The 18,482-nt window shown below is 35.7% G+C and overlaps 1 protein-coding gene across 2 annotated transcripts in view; it reads left to right on the top strand.

Moving 5' to 3' along the window:
* The window catches only part of LOC124186311 (polycomb protein suz12-B), a 59,347-nt gene that overhangs the window by 18,882 nt on the left and 21,983 nt on the right, over window positions 1-18,482 (top strand). The window contains exons 4-10 of one of the 2 annotated variants that reach the window (XM_046577896.1): window positions 2,897-2,988; window positions 7,691-7,705; window positions 8,512-8,704; window positions 9,415-9,632; window positions 13,149-13,296; window positions 14,337-14,620; window positions 14,772-15,025. In XM_046577896.1, coding sequence (XP_046433852.1) covers window positions 2,897-2,988; window positions 7,691-7,705; window positions 8,512-8,704; window positions 9,415-9,632; window positions 13,149-13,296; window positions 14,337-14,620; window positions 14,772-15,025 — 1,204 coding nt within the window. The remainder of the gene's footprint in view (window positions 1-2,896; window positions 2,989-7,690; window positions 7,706-8,511; window positions 8,705-9,414; window positions 9,633-13,148; window positions 13,297-14,336; window positions 14,621-14,771; window positions 15,026-18,482) is intronic. The other variant, XM_046577897.1, reaches the window with a different exon arrangement.

The following is an 18,482-nucleotide window of genomic DNA, read 5'->3' as shown; positions in this document are numbered from 1 at the left end:
GTTGAAATTCTTCTTTTAACGTCACAACATGGTAACAATGTATAGACGTACTGATTGTGAGCCAGAATTTTAGATTTCAATAAATAAATTATTGCGCATGAAATGCCACTACTTACGTAGTGGCCGTTGACATATCTTGAAAACGCGACCGAATTCATTGGCCAAGATTGTGACTTTTATAGGACTTGAATGTAAACTGTGCAAAAAAAATTAACTCTGCTTGTACAGCTAAAATATTTTTCGCACCGCCCAAAATATGTAGATTAAAAAAAAAGTAATGAAGAGTAGCTATTTTTGTCTCGTATCCGAAACATTCATTTGCCTGTCGATATGAATACTCAAAAAAAAAAAAAAAAATTTAAAACACAATAATGCGCCATTGAAATGTCCGTGTGGTTTGTGCAAAAGTGACTGCCGAAAAAGGCTTACACGGGGAGTATCAGACCTGCGGAATACAGATTATACTGAAACTTCTAAGGCTATTTCTTTGGCCCAACATATGGAGCTTCGCATTTATAGTTCCATTTTTCAGGCCTTTCTTCGCTCGATTTACAATTCAGTAGGTTGTCGAAAATTCGCAGTTTATACTTTAATATAGCTTTGAACTTGAGTCTATGAGAAAATGTCATCCAAATTTCAAGAGAAGACAATGAAAATTAACATTCCAGGTCAAAATACACAATAGGTTTTGTTTATTAGGGCATTCCACTCGTCAAATTGTTACTATAATCAACTTTAATCGGAGTGAAGAACGGATAAAGCTACACATCAGAAGTTCCAGATTTTGAGGCAGAGAGACTCCCAGAAGTTTCCAGCAGAATCCGTGATTTGGAAGTCTGATACTCTCCTTGTTAATACAAAAACTTTAATTTTCACTTGACCCCATTCCAGAATCGCGGTTAAAATTTCGAAAAGGCAATATTAGCGACAAGATATTATTAAAACATTAGAAACATTGAGTAGTGTCATGACGGTGGTACATGCGCAATGTGAACTTTCGATCTTATTGTTAGCTGAGCAGCCCTATATGACTAACTGGCTTCATTTTCCTTCAGTCTTTCGCTTTATTTTTGCGGTGGAAGATTCCGTTTACAAGTAATTATTTATACATACAGTAGCCCTCAAAAGTATTTTGACAATATGAGATTCGTTACTATTTTGATCCATAAGTTTTCTTTTTCTTTCTATTTCAACTTTATTTATAATTTTCTACAATTGCGTAGTACATCAAATTTCTTTCAACAAAAAGTATTATTGACTTTAGTATTTCATATTTGATTGTCATCAACCCAATTACTATCGTTGTCAAAATACGTTTTAGTGTTACTGTACGTAATACCAAGTTTGTGACAGATCATTTGGTTGGACTGCGGAAGTCGTCTTTTTCGAGAATTTTGTATTACTCTTATAAAAGAAGAGTTGTCACGAAATCTCGAAGTTCGAGTTATAGACGTATTTTGATTGGCTGTCGATGTCGTGTTCGGAGTTTGTTTATGTGCGTATTTCAGATCGTAGAAAAAAGTAAGAAAAAATTGCAGCTCATTAGCGACGCGATCGTGTCAGATAAATTTATTTAGCGACAAGAGTGAATAAGTGATGGAGAAATTTAGTAAGAGCGATTGTAAGTCAACAGACCTAACAGTAATATTGTTATTAAAAAAGTTATAAGACAATTAAAGAAAAGCGCACGCTTGCGCGCCCGGTGATCCTAGTATCATTAAAACATTGAGCTTGATGATCCAAAAAACAAATGTGTAATAAAGGGTCTAGCCGGATAAGATAGTCGAATCGGCTTACCAGGAAAAACCTAGAGGTTTGAATATGGTTAAGAAACCAAAAAATGTGGTTTTCATTTTTTTTGAGTTCGTTCCACCATTTTTAAAAATCTCAAAAAATTCATATTTTGACAGTAAAAATACATGGAATATTTTTTTTTGGAGATGAGTAAGGCTTCGTTTTTAAAATATCGGGTTTTTAAATTTTCAAAAGGCTATAAACTTTCGAATTTTGCGCCAAATTTCGTTTTCAATAAAACCAATTTGTAGAGCTTGAAAAACCCTACAATTTGAAAAAAAAAGATGTTTTTCTAGCATGAAAATTGACCGAGATATCGTCAAAATACTGAAAATTACTAAAATGGGCCTTATAAGGCTCCATAAGGGCTTAGGGGTCTAAAAAGCTAGGAATCGGCGTTTTTTTTCATGCCGGACTTAATGGTTATAATCACTTTTCCAGGTGACATGGGGGCCGATTTGACTATCTTATCCGGCTAGAGCCTTTATACTATTTTGATGGAATAATGTGATCTGTAACCATTCCCAAAACTGATAGTTGAAAAAAACTATTTCAAAAATAATTAATTATCCGTATCATAGAAAAAGCGATTACAATTTGAAAAATAATGATCGTCTTATCAGTAAGATGATGAAAGAAAGCAATTTTTTGTAGATTCAATCAATATATGTATACAGCAAGTGCCATTCTACACTATGTCTGAACTGTCGCGTGATAAAGTAAAATTCTACTTTACTTCTCTATTCGAGATCATTTTCTCGAGTAATAGTACGATCGTCTAGTAACCCATTTTCATTTTATACCTTTCCAACCTTTCTTCAAATTCAACTTTCTTTCTTCAAAGAATAAGTCACATAATTAGTTCTCAGGATATTTTATGTATTCATCCGTCACAGTTATTCACAAAAAACGAATATCTTTTGACGGTGAAAAAAGATGTTCACTCTTGTAAAATAATTAGTAAATGTTGAAAAAAAATTTTTGAATTCTTACTATAACCTGATATTCTAAACCCTGTTGCAAAAAGTAATACACAATATCTTGCATAACATTGTATTTCAGAGTAAACTTACGTTCTGTTATTTTGCATTTTGTTCCACAGTTGAAACTACCCAGGAGCCTGTGAAAGTAGAAACATTATTGTTGAAGATTTGTCATAAAAAACGAAAAGACGTTAGTTTACCAATAATGCAGGTACGTATTTACTTATTCTCATAAATTTACAATGTAAGGAGTTTGAAACCTCTTGAAAGTGTTTGAGCGCCCCTGGAAGTTATAATAATATTACTCCCAGCATTACACATCTATATAAAATGTCTCGCATGCACGAAAAAATAATTGCTTTAATATAAGTACAAAAGTCTTGACAAATACTACATATTGTCCGAATATTTCCGTAAGTAACAAAACGCTCGCGCTTGTCATTTCATTTTCTTCTTTTACTAGATCAAAAAACAATCCATTCGAACATACGAGTTTCAAATACAGTTATCCAATTTATAGTCAATTGGTATGGAATGTTTTCGACATAAAAAAATTGATTTGTCTGCTGTTTTCATATTTTATTTCACGTTATCACGGGTAGCGATTTGTCAAATATTAGTTGGGATTATTAGATCGGCGATACGGAATTGATCCGTAAGTTCTATGTGTAAAAGCCCAAATACTCTTGGAAAATTTTCTGTATCATTTTTTAAAATTAAACATGCACCACGGTTTGAATTTATAACCTGAGACTTTTCTTTTCTTTAGTTTATCTCTCTTTTCATCACGTGATTTCATATTAGGTTTAACAGGATTTCATTTTGCGTATAATTCTCTGTATACATGAATTTTGAAAATATTATTATCAACATCAGAAATTCCTGCAGACCTTGCTAATTCTTTATATCGTCTTCGGTTCTAAATTTTTGCATGTACCATATATTCCACAACGTCTCAATCTATTCTTGCTACATAACGTTACGGAATCTATCTATAAATTGTGAGTTATATCATTTAAAATTCGATCACCAACATTTATTACAAATTTTGCAAATTCCAAATGTTTTGTTAAGGGATCATCCAAGTGTAGAGAATCGAAAAATAGCTGATTATTGTGATTTTTTTTTCGATGGTTAAAATGCGTTGATCAGTCTGATTTTTTTTTATGGCAAATCAAAGTACTCATGAAGAACAGAAAATAAATTGCACACGCTTATTTTTTTATTTTTTTTCATCTTTTTTAACGGTATTCTCGAAACGCGGTTTTTCAAAACGTAATCACTCTTTTCATTTACTCTCGACATTTAATTACCAATCAGCTAAATGATGAACGGGTAAACCATCTGTCACATGAAGTATTTCCATTAGGTAGTAGTGTTGCCGCAATTCCAATCAAAGTCACAGTACAAGAATGCAAGTTTGTTATAGTTTTCCAATAACTAAACTACACGGAGAGAAAAAAAGAGCAGATTTTGTTCAAAACCGCAAGAAAAGAGAGACACATCAAAGGTTTGTGGTGAAAAATATCCATATCAACTGTATTTTTTACCATAAATCTAGCAGATTTTAGTCGAAACGCAGTGGTTTTTATTATTTTGAGACCGAACTCTGCATTTTACGAACCAAATTTTACTAAAAAACATGATGTGTCCGTCTTTTCCTGTAGTTTCGAGTAGAATTTGTTTCTTAATTCTTTCCGCGTAGAGTTTTAAAAATTATAATTTTCCGGTAACCACCGAGGGTCTATCAATGTAAAAATAATGCATTCATTGTTATAATCATTATTAATTACTCAATCACAAATAATGTAAAGATTTTCTTGTTGTTTTACAGTTATTAGGTCATGTTATTGTATACCAATTTCCTTAGAATTTTGAAGTGGCAACATATTCTCTATTTCCTCAGTTTCCATAGTTTATGGCATCCTTTTAAATTTGTCAGGACTCCAAACCTTGAAGATCCCCATCATGCCTTACATGTGATGGATTTATTGAACACATTCTTCCAATGATATTAAATTGTGCTTGACGACGTTTCATTTAAGTACATTTATTTTTCTGTGTTTTTTTAATATGTTATGAGTTTGAACGTCTGCATACCGATATTAGGTAGTTTGACGATCACGTGCACTAATTGCAAAATAATCAATTAACATTATGTAATTGTTTTTTATAGCATTCCTAATTGAATAGGGAAATTGTATGTTTTTCAATTTTAATTTTATTCGAAAGTAGAATGAAAAATAATGAATTCCCCAAGACAGTTTTCTTTTACGAGCCATATTAACGCCAGAAAATAAATTTTTGTCTTCTAAATTTTCTCGGCAAATTTGAATCGGCAGCCATTTTGCTGGACCCCTCTATCAGCGCCGCCAGGTGTGACGTTCGGGAACTATGCTCGGCTGTAAACACTCTCTGCTTCGAGCAAGCCGGATTCCTAACTTTATTATACACCATGTAAATGTAGTTCGCATCGCACCAAGCCTTCCGTTTTAATACATTATTTGGCACTCGGATAAATATCTTTTCTGGAGTTGAACTTGTTGTATTTTTACAAGATGGTGCAAAACAATACATGTACCAATCTAAAGTTGGATGCGGAGCTGATGATTCCATTGTTGTCTTTTTATTTTAACCAAACTAAAAGTTATTTACTGAGATAAATACAATTTTGATAACGCCAACTATGCTCCAGAGCTTCAAATATTAATATTGCAGGTTAGGATTCCGGCTTGCTCGGAGCAGACGGTGTTTACAGCCGAGCATAGTGCCCGAACGTGTCACCTGGTGGCGCTGATAGAGGGGTCCAGCAAAATGGTTACCGGTTCAAATTTACCGAGAAAAATTAGTGTAAAAGAAAAAATTATTGCAATGTTAATGTTGCTCGAAAAAAGAAACTGTCTTGGGAAATTCATTATTTTTCATCTTACTTTCGAGTCCAATAGAGGAATATAGAGATTTCAGATGCATGCAGGTTCCCTATTTTCATCTCATTCATCTTCATGAATTACAATATTTTGCTGACTTGGTAAATGGTCAGGTGAACATTGCTTTAAACTGAATAATGTATAACTCTATTAGGTGAACCCTGCTAATACGTTATATGTTCGTATGATTTGTTTCTTGATTCACTGTTAGTAAAAGCAAAGAATTAAAAAATAAAAAGTGCACGTTGATGTTATTAGGAATAGATGTTCCAGTGCTGGTTTAGACACATTTCCATACGCGTTAGGTCCTATGAAACGGTAACGGAACTTCTTTCGTAGATCGAATTCGATATATCAAACTGAGACGAATTCAACCTATAAAATTTTTGGATAACTATACGCATGGTTCATGTATACAGAGTATTGTTGTTATACCTAAAGTTGAAAGCTGCCTGCGAGCATGGAACCAGCGAGGTCATATTTTTTGTCCACAAATAGGCAAGGCTAAGATGTCATTTTAGGAGTGTTCTACCATTCTTAAAAATAAGCGGAGAGATATTATCGGGCATTGATTTCAAAAGTCACTTGTGTAACAAGTGCTTCAAAGATCTCTCGCTCATAGAAATTTACTGAAAAACTAGTACTACCTGAGGGCAAAGAATAGATAATAATCCTATTGCTTCATGATATGTTGAATTACACAAAACTTCATAAAATGAATCGACTGGATGACAGTCGACTATTTGCGGATACTCGATCACTTTTGCCATTGATTGCCACTTCCATTCTGGTTCCTGAAATTGCTACCTTACAGATATGCACCAGGATTCGCTGATAGGCCCATCTAGCATCGAAACTCCCAAGATACAATGTCTTGTTCTGGGGAAAACCTAGGATTCTTTAAGAATTTTTCCATCATATTTGTGTAGGTACTGTGACTGAGAATATTTCTAGTAACTTGTTAATTTGAAACTAATTTTTGAACGGTATTAGGTATGTTTTATTACTTCTATTTGAATGTAATCGATTTTTACTATTCTAATTGATCAGCAGACTCGCTAGTCACAAGAAACAACCAAACCAGCTCAAACAAAGACTTAAGACGACAGGAATAGCTGATCATTTTGTAGAAAGAGGATTTGTATGGTTGAACAAAACTTGATCCAGTGATATGCCACATGAGGTTTTGGTTTTCATCTTATTCTGATGTATCTTATAGTTGCAAATTTAAGTATTAATCAATTCCTTGTACAAGAAAACTGTTTTAAAGTTTCGGTTACTGGGAAATATTGAGTGGTCTTTGGTAGAAGCCGCTCAGTCAAGCTCAGCCTTGCTGCTGCTCAGCAAGGAGACGAAGTTCAACTTTTATCTTGGTTGGGCGTTAAAATTCAATGATATTAATGTTTCAAGGCTATATTTTCATAAGACTGGAACAATGGAGTCTTTCCTAGATTATTCACTTACATGGTGATACTTTCTGCACTTGGGTGTCCGCTTGACAATAAAAACGTAGGATTTTGTTAACGATCTAATGATTCTCGTTTCAAATCACTTGAAAGTTTCAAGGGTTTGAATTCAATCAGTTACGAACCTCTTGGAACACTGTTCAGTTCCACGCAGTGTTGGGCACCAATAATTATTTTGTGGAATTAATTACATCGAAATTACTAATTAGGTGCATCGGTACTTTGTAATTAAAAAAAATTTGAATTATAAATTACGAGTGTAAGAAGTATCGGTTTTTTTCTAATTTCAAACTACGAATGTAATGTACACCAGTATTTCCTTAACTATTCGAGATATTTGATGAAGTTATCTGCAATCCAACACACCGTGAAATAATTGCTTTGAGCTCTACTTCATTCACTTTTATACATAAAATTTTTTACTATTCCTTCATAACCATGTGATCTTTGGAGCACTTTCTAGACCAATCATTTTCGAAGCTCCCATTCGCTTACCTTTGTGTTTTTTTTTTTTTTTCAGAATGGCAGTGCACACGTAAGTTGACACTTAGGCTGTCTATCTATAGGCTAAACAATATTACATTGTGCATCGAGAGCGAAAACTGGCGCAAACGCTTGTTTTTCCTCGAGATTCACATGCTATTTTCTTGAACAGCGGAGCGAACGCGAGTTCTTGCGTAGCGGCTGATTCTCAGGTCAGTGTAAATCACCAGAATAGTTCGGCGACTTGGGCAAAGGGCGCACAGAAGCGGCTGCGGGTCCAGGGAGCGTAGTCCCCCCGGGGTGGGGGAGGGGCGACCCTCAACTCAAATATGACTTCTATCTCAAAGCTATACGAACAGTTTATTGAAGTTTCTTGAAAATACACATTTAAAATAACTGGCTATCATAATTTTCCCAATTTTTCAAGTTTCACCAAACTTAATATTCACAACTATATGAACAATACGAGTGGCCTCCCCCCAATGAGTAAGTGCTGGTAGTTGGATTCGTCGTCAGATGTCGCTCCGCTTCTATCTAGGTTCACAACGGCATTAGCCAACTACGAACCACCTTCCGTTGATACTACTAGCATTATGTCAATCACATAGTTTGAACATTTTCAATCCTTCGCGATTCACTGACCGAGAATCGCCCGTTCTCGATTCATTCGATCGGAGCGACAATGAGCGTTTATGCTCCGTTATTGAAGAAACATACTTATTGGTCACCTTCCTACATGAGAATGTCAGTTTTGACAGAAAATTCACGGTACTAAAAGACTTGTCCGATTCAGCAAAACACCGTTTAAAACATCTGGGAATCATCTATTTTAAGCAATTTAAGTGGTTACGGTTACAGGTTTCCGTTGGTACGAGTGAAGTACCGATCAACCCGTCAGAAGATCAGCCCCCTCCGAAAGCACCAACCATTTCAATTCCAAACGAATCATTTAGTTTAAGCAACGGCCACATTGTCAAAACATACATGCTGCTTCTACGGGTTTATTGTATGTCAAACAACAGCTGCCTTATTTCCAACTGTGATTTAGATGGTGAGAACATATTTACTTGTATTACGAAAATGCTAATTGGAAATTTTATCGTGGCTCATAATATATTTGTGACTAAAATAAGACATCAATGCTTTCTTTCGTAAATGCACCACTTTTTTTAATTTTCACGTACACTTACGTATAATCTTTACTATTTAATTTTCATGTCGTATTCTAGATATGATAAATTAATTATTAGAATATATTCACTAAAAATTTCCTTATTGTTACAATAATGACAAAAACAGGACAAGTCGAGTCTGCTTCCGAACATTTTCGAATGAATGTCTGGTGAATTTTTTGCTTGCTTGTTTCAATTCATTTGAAGTTCATTTCGAGAATGCAGATAAATTGTAAACTGTACATAGCACACAAGGGCAATTATTTTCTCGACCTCAACACATCGAGACGTAGTTAAATCTCGACTATTCATTTTCTGGGTGATTATAATAAATTTCTCTTCTTTTCTGAATACGGCAAAGTAAGAAGATTAAAATGATAAAACTACTGTAAACAAATAGCAGTGAATATTTTAGTAATATTGTTCTCAGAATCTCATTAAAAATGACGTCATATTCTTGGAACAAGCTGCGGCCTTTAACTTTTTGATGTCCTCCGTGAGCTTTCGTTTAAAAAGGGTGTTCTTTTCAAGCACTTGAATTTTCCACTAATGCTCTAACATGTTATGTAACCGATGTGATTTTTTACAGAACCTGCCCAAAAACGGCGTAAGTCTATCAACGGTTCGATAAAGAATGGTGGAGAAGAAATCAAACTATACGGTTCCGAGCTTATCGTATACGACAAACACAATCGCTGCCTATTAACGGACGGTGATTATGAATTAGGTTTACAAGAGGTTCAAACAAATGTCCGTGCCAGCCCTAAAAAACACAGTTCCTGGGAATGTATCACTGAGATTAAGGAGGTAATCTTATACATATATTAAAATCGTATTTCTTATCCGAAAATTTGATTACTTTTGGACTAATAATAATCACTGGACGGCCATGTTGTAAAATCAACACATCTGAAATTTATCATGCATTTATACGCAAAATCCATAATTCATCGGATTTTCGGAACGTTTTACAAACTTACGTGAAATATTGTAATAATAATACTAATCACCACTAACACCCGCCATATCCGTTAGGGTATGTCCCCATGATCTGTAAGGCGTGTATGGAACAAGGGGGGGGATGGATTAGGGACTATCATTATGCGTCCCCAGCCGTCTTAGGGTATTCAATAGAAACACCCGCATTCTCACCAGAAGTAACGAAATTTGCAGGAAAGTTTGCCCACGAGTAGTCGGGCCGAGTTTAAACCTCAGTTCGCCGATTCGGCGCCTAAATGACGTGGTCCGTCTCATAATTTCTATGAGTTGTCGTTCAGGTCTTCACCGTAATGCTGGGGATTTAAATTCAAATCCTCATCTACTTTGGTCAGTTGTAAACTTCAAAAAATCACTCAATGAAATCTATGGGATACGGATCTATAATCTCGGATGTTCTTTAACATTCAAAGCCTCTTCATTGCATTTGATTTAATTCAGAATCTTCTCAGAAGTTAGCCTTTGGATTGTGATAACTATCCAGATATGGTCAAAAGAGCTCGAAGAATTCTCTCTCGCTCATGCTGCTAGGATCTTCATACTTTTTAGAGAATACGATTCAAATATATGGTTTACCCATATGGCTTAAATCAGTTGAGATGCTTGAAGAAAGTGTTCCCAAAGTAAATGTTGACAAATTCACAAAATTGACGGAACCATCTTATGGAACTATTTATAAGTTTCATCCAAATTAAGTTGTTTTTGTCATTTTATTATATTTGCAATATATGTCTTCTTTTGCATATCCGCTTGCTTTTGACTCATATTGAAATTTTATGCTCGGAGTACAGAGACCTACTTTTCCTCCTTTTACAGATTCTACTATTTTCACCCGACGCACACTCCGTTGTTTTCAAAACCATGTTTTCCAACTTGAGTTGCAAGATAATTCAAGAAGCAATGAACCAATAACTTGCAAAGTACGACTCTGCTGTCTGTAGGTAGTTTTTTTTCGAATGTAGCTCAGTTCCAATACCTAAGTACCTGACCATCCGTGATCTACGTTGTGCTACCATATATGATTCATAGCCATAACATAGGATCGATTGTTGTTGAGGCGGATAGTTTCAAATATACCGCCCTAGTGGTGAGGCACATGAACAAAACGCCCCATCATTTCTAATCCATGTTTCCCGATGCTGACTGTAGTAACTGAAGCAATTCATCCCATAATACGTCTAGGGTCATTGGAGATGAGCCAATCTTTTGGTCAATCTACCATTCTCAAGAATCAAAGTGTTGATTCTTGGTTGAGGCATTCCTGGCATCGACTCCTGACTAATGGCAGTGTAGTTCTCAAGTTCGTGTCCCAATATTTTTTATCACGCTTGGTTAACCCACTGCCACGTGCCCCCCGTTCCTAATTTTTCGGCAATAGCACCAAATCTCCTGTTTACGTGTCACCCTATGAATATCACTTTACTTCTGTCATCACATCTTGCAACGCTCCTATCCTTTACTCGACCGTCAGTATTCTGTCGTCATCAATCGAGGATTTGTGTAGTCTAATCCTGCCTTGTGGTGGTCTAATCTTGCATACCGGTAATTGGCATTGCTAATGTGCATATCATACTTTGCCAAAGATTGTCCGTCTTTGCGACTGTACACATATGTTTCGTATATTTTGAGCCACGCGTATGTAATATGTATATGCCACTATAATCATGTAGTCTCATTTGCCGAACTCTCCCTTGAGAGTATCTATTCTGCATATTATGGATAATAATATTTCTTGGTATTGAAAACTAATCCAGCAGCCTCAGTTGGCTCTTATACTCAGCCCAAGCTGTAATAATGTTTTGGGAGAACGGATTCGTCCCAGTCATACTTCACACACGACTCCTTTGTGACTAGTCAGGATCTTGGCCTTGAGATATATTGATCCTACGTGCACTAATAGGTCATAATATAGTGCGATTTGCGATAGCATTGTTCATTTTTTTGACTTGGGCATTTCAATCGCGAACTTTTATGTACCTGAAGTTTCAATAGATCAAACTAAGTCGAAAAGCGTTCCAGAAGTAAAAGAATACATCACTACAATTTTCAGCCATAATTCGATAATTTGATACTCTCGAAATCAGTAGCTACGCAGATTATATTCGCTTTTCAGGAATTCATAATCGAATTTATAAAAATTTGTTGAAATTTAAAATTTGACCTACTTAACGAATAAACTTTTCGCATATTTCATAAGGTACGACGAATATAGTACAAATTCTTTTCTTTATCAATGTATAAAATATGAGCCGTCATTACGTTTAAAATTCATTCATTCGTCTATTCTGTCATTCATTCGTTCCAAGTGTAAATTCTTTGAAATAGTGTATATTGTTAAAATTGTAAACAATTGGAAATAATTGTCTTTCATCGATACACTTTACTTTTGGATTTCACTTGTTTGATTTTGTTTCTCCCTTTTAAATCGTCTCTCCTGAATTTTGATTTGGCTTTTGGAGTTTTTACTGTTTGAATTTTAAATGTCTATCTTTATGGTAACTTTGCTTTGATAAGACGTTCGTCGATCTTCGGTATCTGATGTTTGATTACGGAAGACGGGAACCTCCTTCTTCCTCCAAGAGAGTCGTTGACCAAAAGCCTCGCTTCTTCTGACTATATTCGAAATTAGTGAAGACTCACATCATGTGTCCCACTCCATGGGTCAACTCTCATCCGCTCTCGTTTTGCTCATTTAGCGGGTATATTTGAATCATTGCAAATTGCAATATCAGCAGTTAATTTAACTTTTAGTCAAATTTCATTGAGCGGAACTTGAGGTTCAATTAGTTTTAGAACTTGGGCTGTTTTGTCTGTTTGAGACCAATTGATGTCTAAAATATTTAGTCTATGATGAATCCAGAATCGGAGTAGAAAAATAGGTCAGGTGATTCTTTTCGGATTACTTGCAGTAACCTCACGTCATTTAATGCCTACTTACACAAGTTGAACCTGCTTACTTTCAGCAGGCTTGTCGAAGTTTCTCACTTATCTATACTGCATCTTCTAAACTAGATTAACCGGTTAAGCAATCATCTGTAGAAATCTATTTTAAGAATTTCTTGTCCTATAGGAAATGATTGCACTTCATCTTGAAATAATTGGTGCAACGTTCTTACTGTTGGGAACGATTTTGCTACTGTTCCATACGTGACTTGTACAATTAATACAGTGGCTATAATACCACTAATGAAGCTTAAAGGCTCTGTATCGAAAATAATAATGTGAATCTCGAATCGTGGCTGTTCTCTCGTTGCATGCAGTAAAGAAAAATTGGATATTGTTTATTCTGTGCTAGTGGCAATACCAACGAAACTTACTTTATTGCAGTGTGGTCCGTTTGAAGTATTTAGTCGTGGGCCGACGTTAAAGTTTAGACTCAGCTGGACGACAGAGCCAAGTAATGGTTTAGTGGATAGGCCACCACCCATCCATCCTCTTCCTAATGGAGACAATAAAGAGAACAGGCCAGGAAACGGTGAGTTTTACCAATTAATAATTCAAGCAGCCCGCATGAAAAGAAAGAATACGTCAGAATAGTACATTTTATCACAAATGCAGAGATTAAGAGATATCTGTACGAGTGCTACAATTATATGAAGTACATTTCACCAATCTGCATTTATCACGCATGATTTTCTTTGGCATCACGTGTACGGAAAGTTTGATTTGATAAGTACCGAAGATATCACTACTAGCATGCAAAATTCAAGTTTGGTAACTCACGCCCAATGCTGCAGCCACTGACTGTTTGTAAATAGTTTATTTTCCGACATTGACTTGGAGGGTACGATTTTTGAAGACTGTGGAACGAGCTTAAAGTCCCTGATTTCGGAATAGTGTGGTAAAACAACGTTGGTGCATACGCACAATCGAAATGCTAATCTTACACACTGCGGCTTTCTATGACACACGCTCACTTTTGAACAACTCAATTTTACGCTCTGTGTCATAGTGCATAAGTTAGCTAACCGCAATTTTCGCGCTATGAGTGGTATCTTCGTAACTTCTCAAATCAAACTTTCCTTTGCAGGTGCTCGCCTTGGCTCATGCTGCGTTCACACACTTGTACTTGCACAAATGCTATTGCAGCACTCGCTTTCAGCTGACGCCGCCTAATTCGTATGCGTATTCGTGTAAATGCAGCACTCACTTTTGTAGTTCACGCTACAAACTTCACACTCGTCAGAAATCGTCCATTTTCCGCACTTCAAATATAATATACCATTATTTTGCGTAATCATATATGGTTTTCATACATTGCATACTTGTGTATTATATGCCGTACAGGTTCATGACATGCCGTATAGATTTTAAATAAAAGTGATCAATGCGAGAATATACATTTTTCGCTTGGCTTATATCAAATATATGTTGTGTATAAGTCCCATATAAGTTTTGCATATATATTTTTTTTTATGTAAGAATAGATGCTTGAAGGTTGTAAGGTTCTTTCACAAAAAAAAGTCAATTGCAGATAAAATGCAATATTTACAAATTTAATTTTCTTAATTACAGGTGCATTGGACCGTTTTCCAGCTAATCACAGTAACAATAATAACTCAACACTGCCTAATTCTAGTCCATTAACACCTACAAAATTGTCTTTATCTATTGAAAAAATGGATATGTCATCTACTCAGCAAATAGTATACCAATTTTTATACAATAATAATAGTCGACAACAAACAGAGGCTTGCGAGGATCTTCACTGCCCTTGGTGTTCGTTAGACTGTGGGAAACTATATTCGCTCCTAAAGCATCTTAAATTGTGTCACTCACGGTTCACATTTACATACGTGGTAAGTTCTCATCTTCCAACTTTGTCATTTTACTCAAAATGGTTCATATTATTACTCAAAATTTCTTCAATTTAACTCTGGAATATTTACATATTGTGCATTGAAATATACAGAAAACAGTCAATAATGTGTCACGTATGATTCGTTTCAGCCAATCTCACAAGGAGCAAGAATAGATGTGGCAATAAATGAGTGCTATGATGGGTCATATTCGGGCAGCCCGCATGAATTGATTTCTCAACCCTCCGGAGTTGCATTTGCTCGAACTGGCCCGACAAGACGTACAAGTGTTACCAATATTTTAGTCTGCCGACCAAAAAGGACCAAGCCTAGTTTATCAGAATTTTTGGAATTAGATGAAAATGATTTTGAAAGTCAACGCCCATACATCACAGGCCATAACAGGTAACTTTTCTTGAATAATACTTGTTTTGTTTATTGCAGACAAAAATATTTTATCATTAGCGCTTCCATGTTTCATCGTGAAATGCGACATTCAAAACTTGTAACCGATTTTTGTATAACTCGGAATGATTTAGTTCTATTACGATCCTAGTCGATGCTCGAAATAATCCGAGTATCTCATCCCAGCTTCAAGTGATATACCACAAACGATTTGTAATCATACTTGCATGGTCTTGACCTGTCCGCTAATCAAAGCGTTGTGTACACGGTTTACACAAATTTAGCTGAATAATGATCCCATGACCATCCCACTTTGAAAATCTAGGCTCCCTACGAAAAAATCTCTGCTTTTTGATGGACTCATAAAAATAATTTTCTTTGTTCGCGAAAGCCTGAAGAAAATTAATTTTTCGCAAAAAAAAAACACTGTTTTTCAATGTTACTGATAACATATCTAAAAATAGACTTATTGTGCTCGCAGTGTAAGCAGGAAGATGATCTCACAGTCTATCTCTGTGTACGCAGTGCTTTAAGACATATGTATAGTTCTTGCTTTAGAAAAAATCTGGGTTAGTAATTTCATCGATGGCCGCCACAGTCGCCACGTACACAGAGGTGTTCATATACATGTATAATAGGGTGGTCCTTCAAATGGTGGTTTTTTGATTCCTACCCATTCACCGTCCAGAATGGTTCCAATTTAATTAAAAAAAAAAAATAAAATCAGTTTCAAATTTGAGCCTCCTGGCTCAACTGGAAAGGGTGCCCATAATCACAAACTTTTTCTCATTTGAAGAACATGAGATTTTGCCATATGTTCCATCATTATTTTTCTGTAAGTGTAATATATGCCTATAAATTGTGTAATTCTTTGGATCTAATGTGCATTGTTTCTGTAATTTGCTATAAAATTCACCTACATCCAACGATTTTATATTGTATTGTATAAGTATTGTTCATGCTACTGTGGATCGATGAACTTGTGAAATTTCTTTTCCCCTTTTTTGGGAATATATTGCATTTTATTAGCCAATTTGGGTTGCTACTTACTTTAGGTTATGGGCTGGTTGAATTTTCCTCAATGTTCAATACATTTGTAAAAAAAAAAAAAACAGTTTGACACCAAGTTCATCGATTCATGGTGGCATAAACCATGTCGTTGGAGGTCTGTGACAATCTACATTAGATCCAGATAATTACAGATTTTTTAGGTCTATATTACTTCTAGCAGAAAATTAATGACTGAAGGTAGAAGGAAAGCTCATGTTATTCAAATGAGAAAAAGTTCGTGCTTACAGGCACCCCTTCCAGTTGAACCAGGAGGCTCAAATTTTACACAGATATTTTTGACTTATTCGGAACCAATCTGGGCGGCAAATGGGTGAAAATCGAAAAAACCGACTGAAGGACCACCCTAGTGGGTAATATAATCACTAGCATGTTATCAAAAGCAGATAAAAAATTACAATGTTGGACATTATCTGTGTCTCACTCGAATGTCAGACACTCTTTAGGTTATTCGCATGCTGCGTAGTTTGCTCTGGAAGGGGGGAAAGCATGGTTCGTTGCTTGAAAATTGCTACAGGCAATCAGTAAAGAGTACAGTTTCGAAGCAAATGAGGGAGCACAGAGATTGCAGTAACAGTTTACCGTGAATCGCTTACAGGACTGAAATGTTAATTTAGTTGGCAACGGTATATAATTTCTGTCCCGAATCTCCCCACGATCTCCCGCCTAGTTGCGCTCGGTTTCGAAAGGTCCCACTTAGTTGGCTGTGTTTGACAATCTTCAGTCAACGCCGCCAATTATTGGAATAGATGACTGGGGGCAATATAAGAATGTTAGATATATGGAGGTGTTGAATGCATTAACATTACTTTTTTATATATTCATGTATTTACATATTTTAGTGAAAAATTGGAATTACTAACAGTCGTCCAATGTAAAATGTACAAAAGATTGCATGGCCGAGTTTCAAAGTGTTTCAAAGAACAACACTATCATATCAATCACTAATGCTGTGATTGGAAGTTGATTTTTCGAATCTGTACAACAATTCAACAGTTTATTTAGTGAGAAAATGCAACACGCAAGCGGATGAATATTAGCATCTTACAGTCTCTAATATTCAATAAAGGTTCTCTTATCGAAGTTAGATTTTGTTGTTTATCTTAACCCTTACCTACTACACTTCTCTGGAATTATATAGATTCCATATGGGATTGGACCCCAGTGTGGCAGTTAAGGGTTAAAGCTATTAGGATCTCCGCAATCAAAGGATGGCTGTAAGCAAGTGTGTGTGACACCAACGATAATAGGAGCAGGAGCGTTATATGTGCAAATTACAACTGTGTATTGTCCATAGTACTTTCAAAACATCATATCTCGATGACAGCGACACTTGCGATAAGTGTTAACATTACTAGTTGAAAATGGCTTCAATGCTGAATTCACCCCCACTTTTGAAATTCTAGTGAATTGCAAGACCTGTATGTAAAAGTAGTACTAGATAGGGGAGAAGCCACCATGTAGGGAACCTATGTTAAATTTCGCACGGAGTTTAAAAGTGCCACTAGTGACTCCCACTAATGACCCACCATCTATACTAACAACCGATCATTAAATCAGTAATTAAAGTTATAGGGATGAGGCCGGCAAAGTGCTTACCCCCAAAAAAAATTGTTGCACTTTTTCAAATTTTTCAAAAGTTCTCAATCTTTATTTATTTCACGTATCCCATAATAATTAGTTGATAATTTACCAATTTTCATCCTAATTAAATAATTTCATGGTAAAAGTATTCCAAGACAAATGAATAGGAAAATTCACAAGTTTTATGAATCATGACAAAAATACAACAAATTTAGAGGAAAGGGACCATTTTCTCTGCTGAGGCCCACTATGTTTTCGATTTTTGGACACTGAAAATATACGCATGTTAGCAGACTTTCGTTTTTTGGTCAAAATTCTAATATCTATCAATTCAGATTTCCATAATTTGGAGCCTTAATTCCTTAAGGAGCCCACTATGCTTGCATCCAGCCCCCTTACACACGTTGCTAAAAGTGGTTCGCAAAATGTCCCTCGATTCTGCCGCCAATTTCCGCCACTAGTGGCGCTAGTAGTTGTCAGACCAGCTTGCGCGAGGTTAGCGAGGGCAGCGAGCGTGTCAGAAGTCAACTATCGCCACGTAGAGGAACTAAAAAACTGGGACAAAACGCGTACAATTTTTTAGTATACGAGCAGTGGTGAGTGTCAGGGGGCTGCTTGCATCTCACCTACATATACGTCTTCAGAAGAGGTCACAGTGCGGATGAAGTGAGCAAATCGTATTATACAGTTTATTTTCTCTAGAATATTGAAATCGTTTAAATACACAATTGATTTTCACTAACTCTGAGGTTATGATATTTAAATCCCATGTTTTCTCTATTTTAACATAAATTTTTTGAACTTG

The sequence above is a fragment of the Neodiprion fabricii genome, chromosome 7 (genome assembly GCF_021155785.1).
Source record: "Neodiprion fabricii isolate iyNeoFabr1 chromosome 7, iyNeoFabr1.1, whole genome shotgun sequence".
NCBI classification, from domain to species: Eukaryota; Metazoa; Arthropoda; class Insecta; order Hymenoptera; family Diprionidae; genus Neodiprion; species Neodiprion fabricii.
Note: the sequence above shows the minus strand (reverse complement) of the source record. Positions and strands in the feature narration are given on the sequence as shown.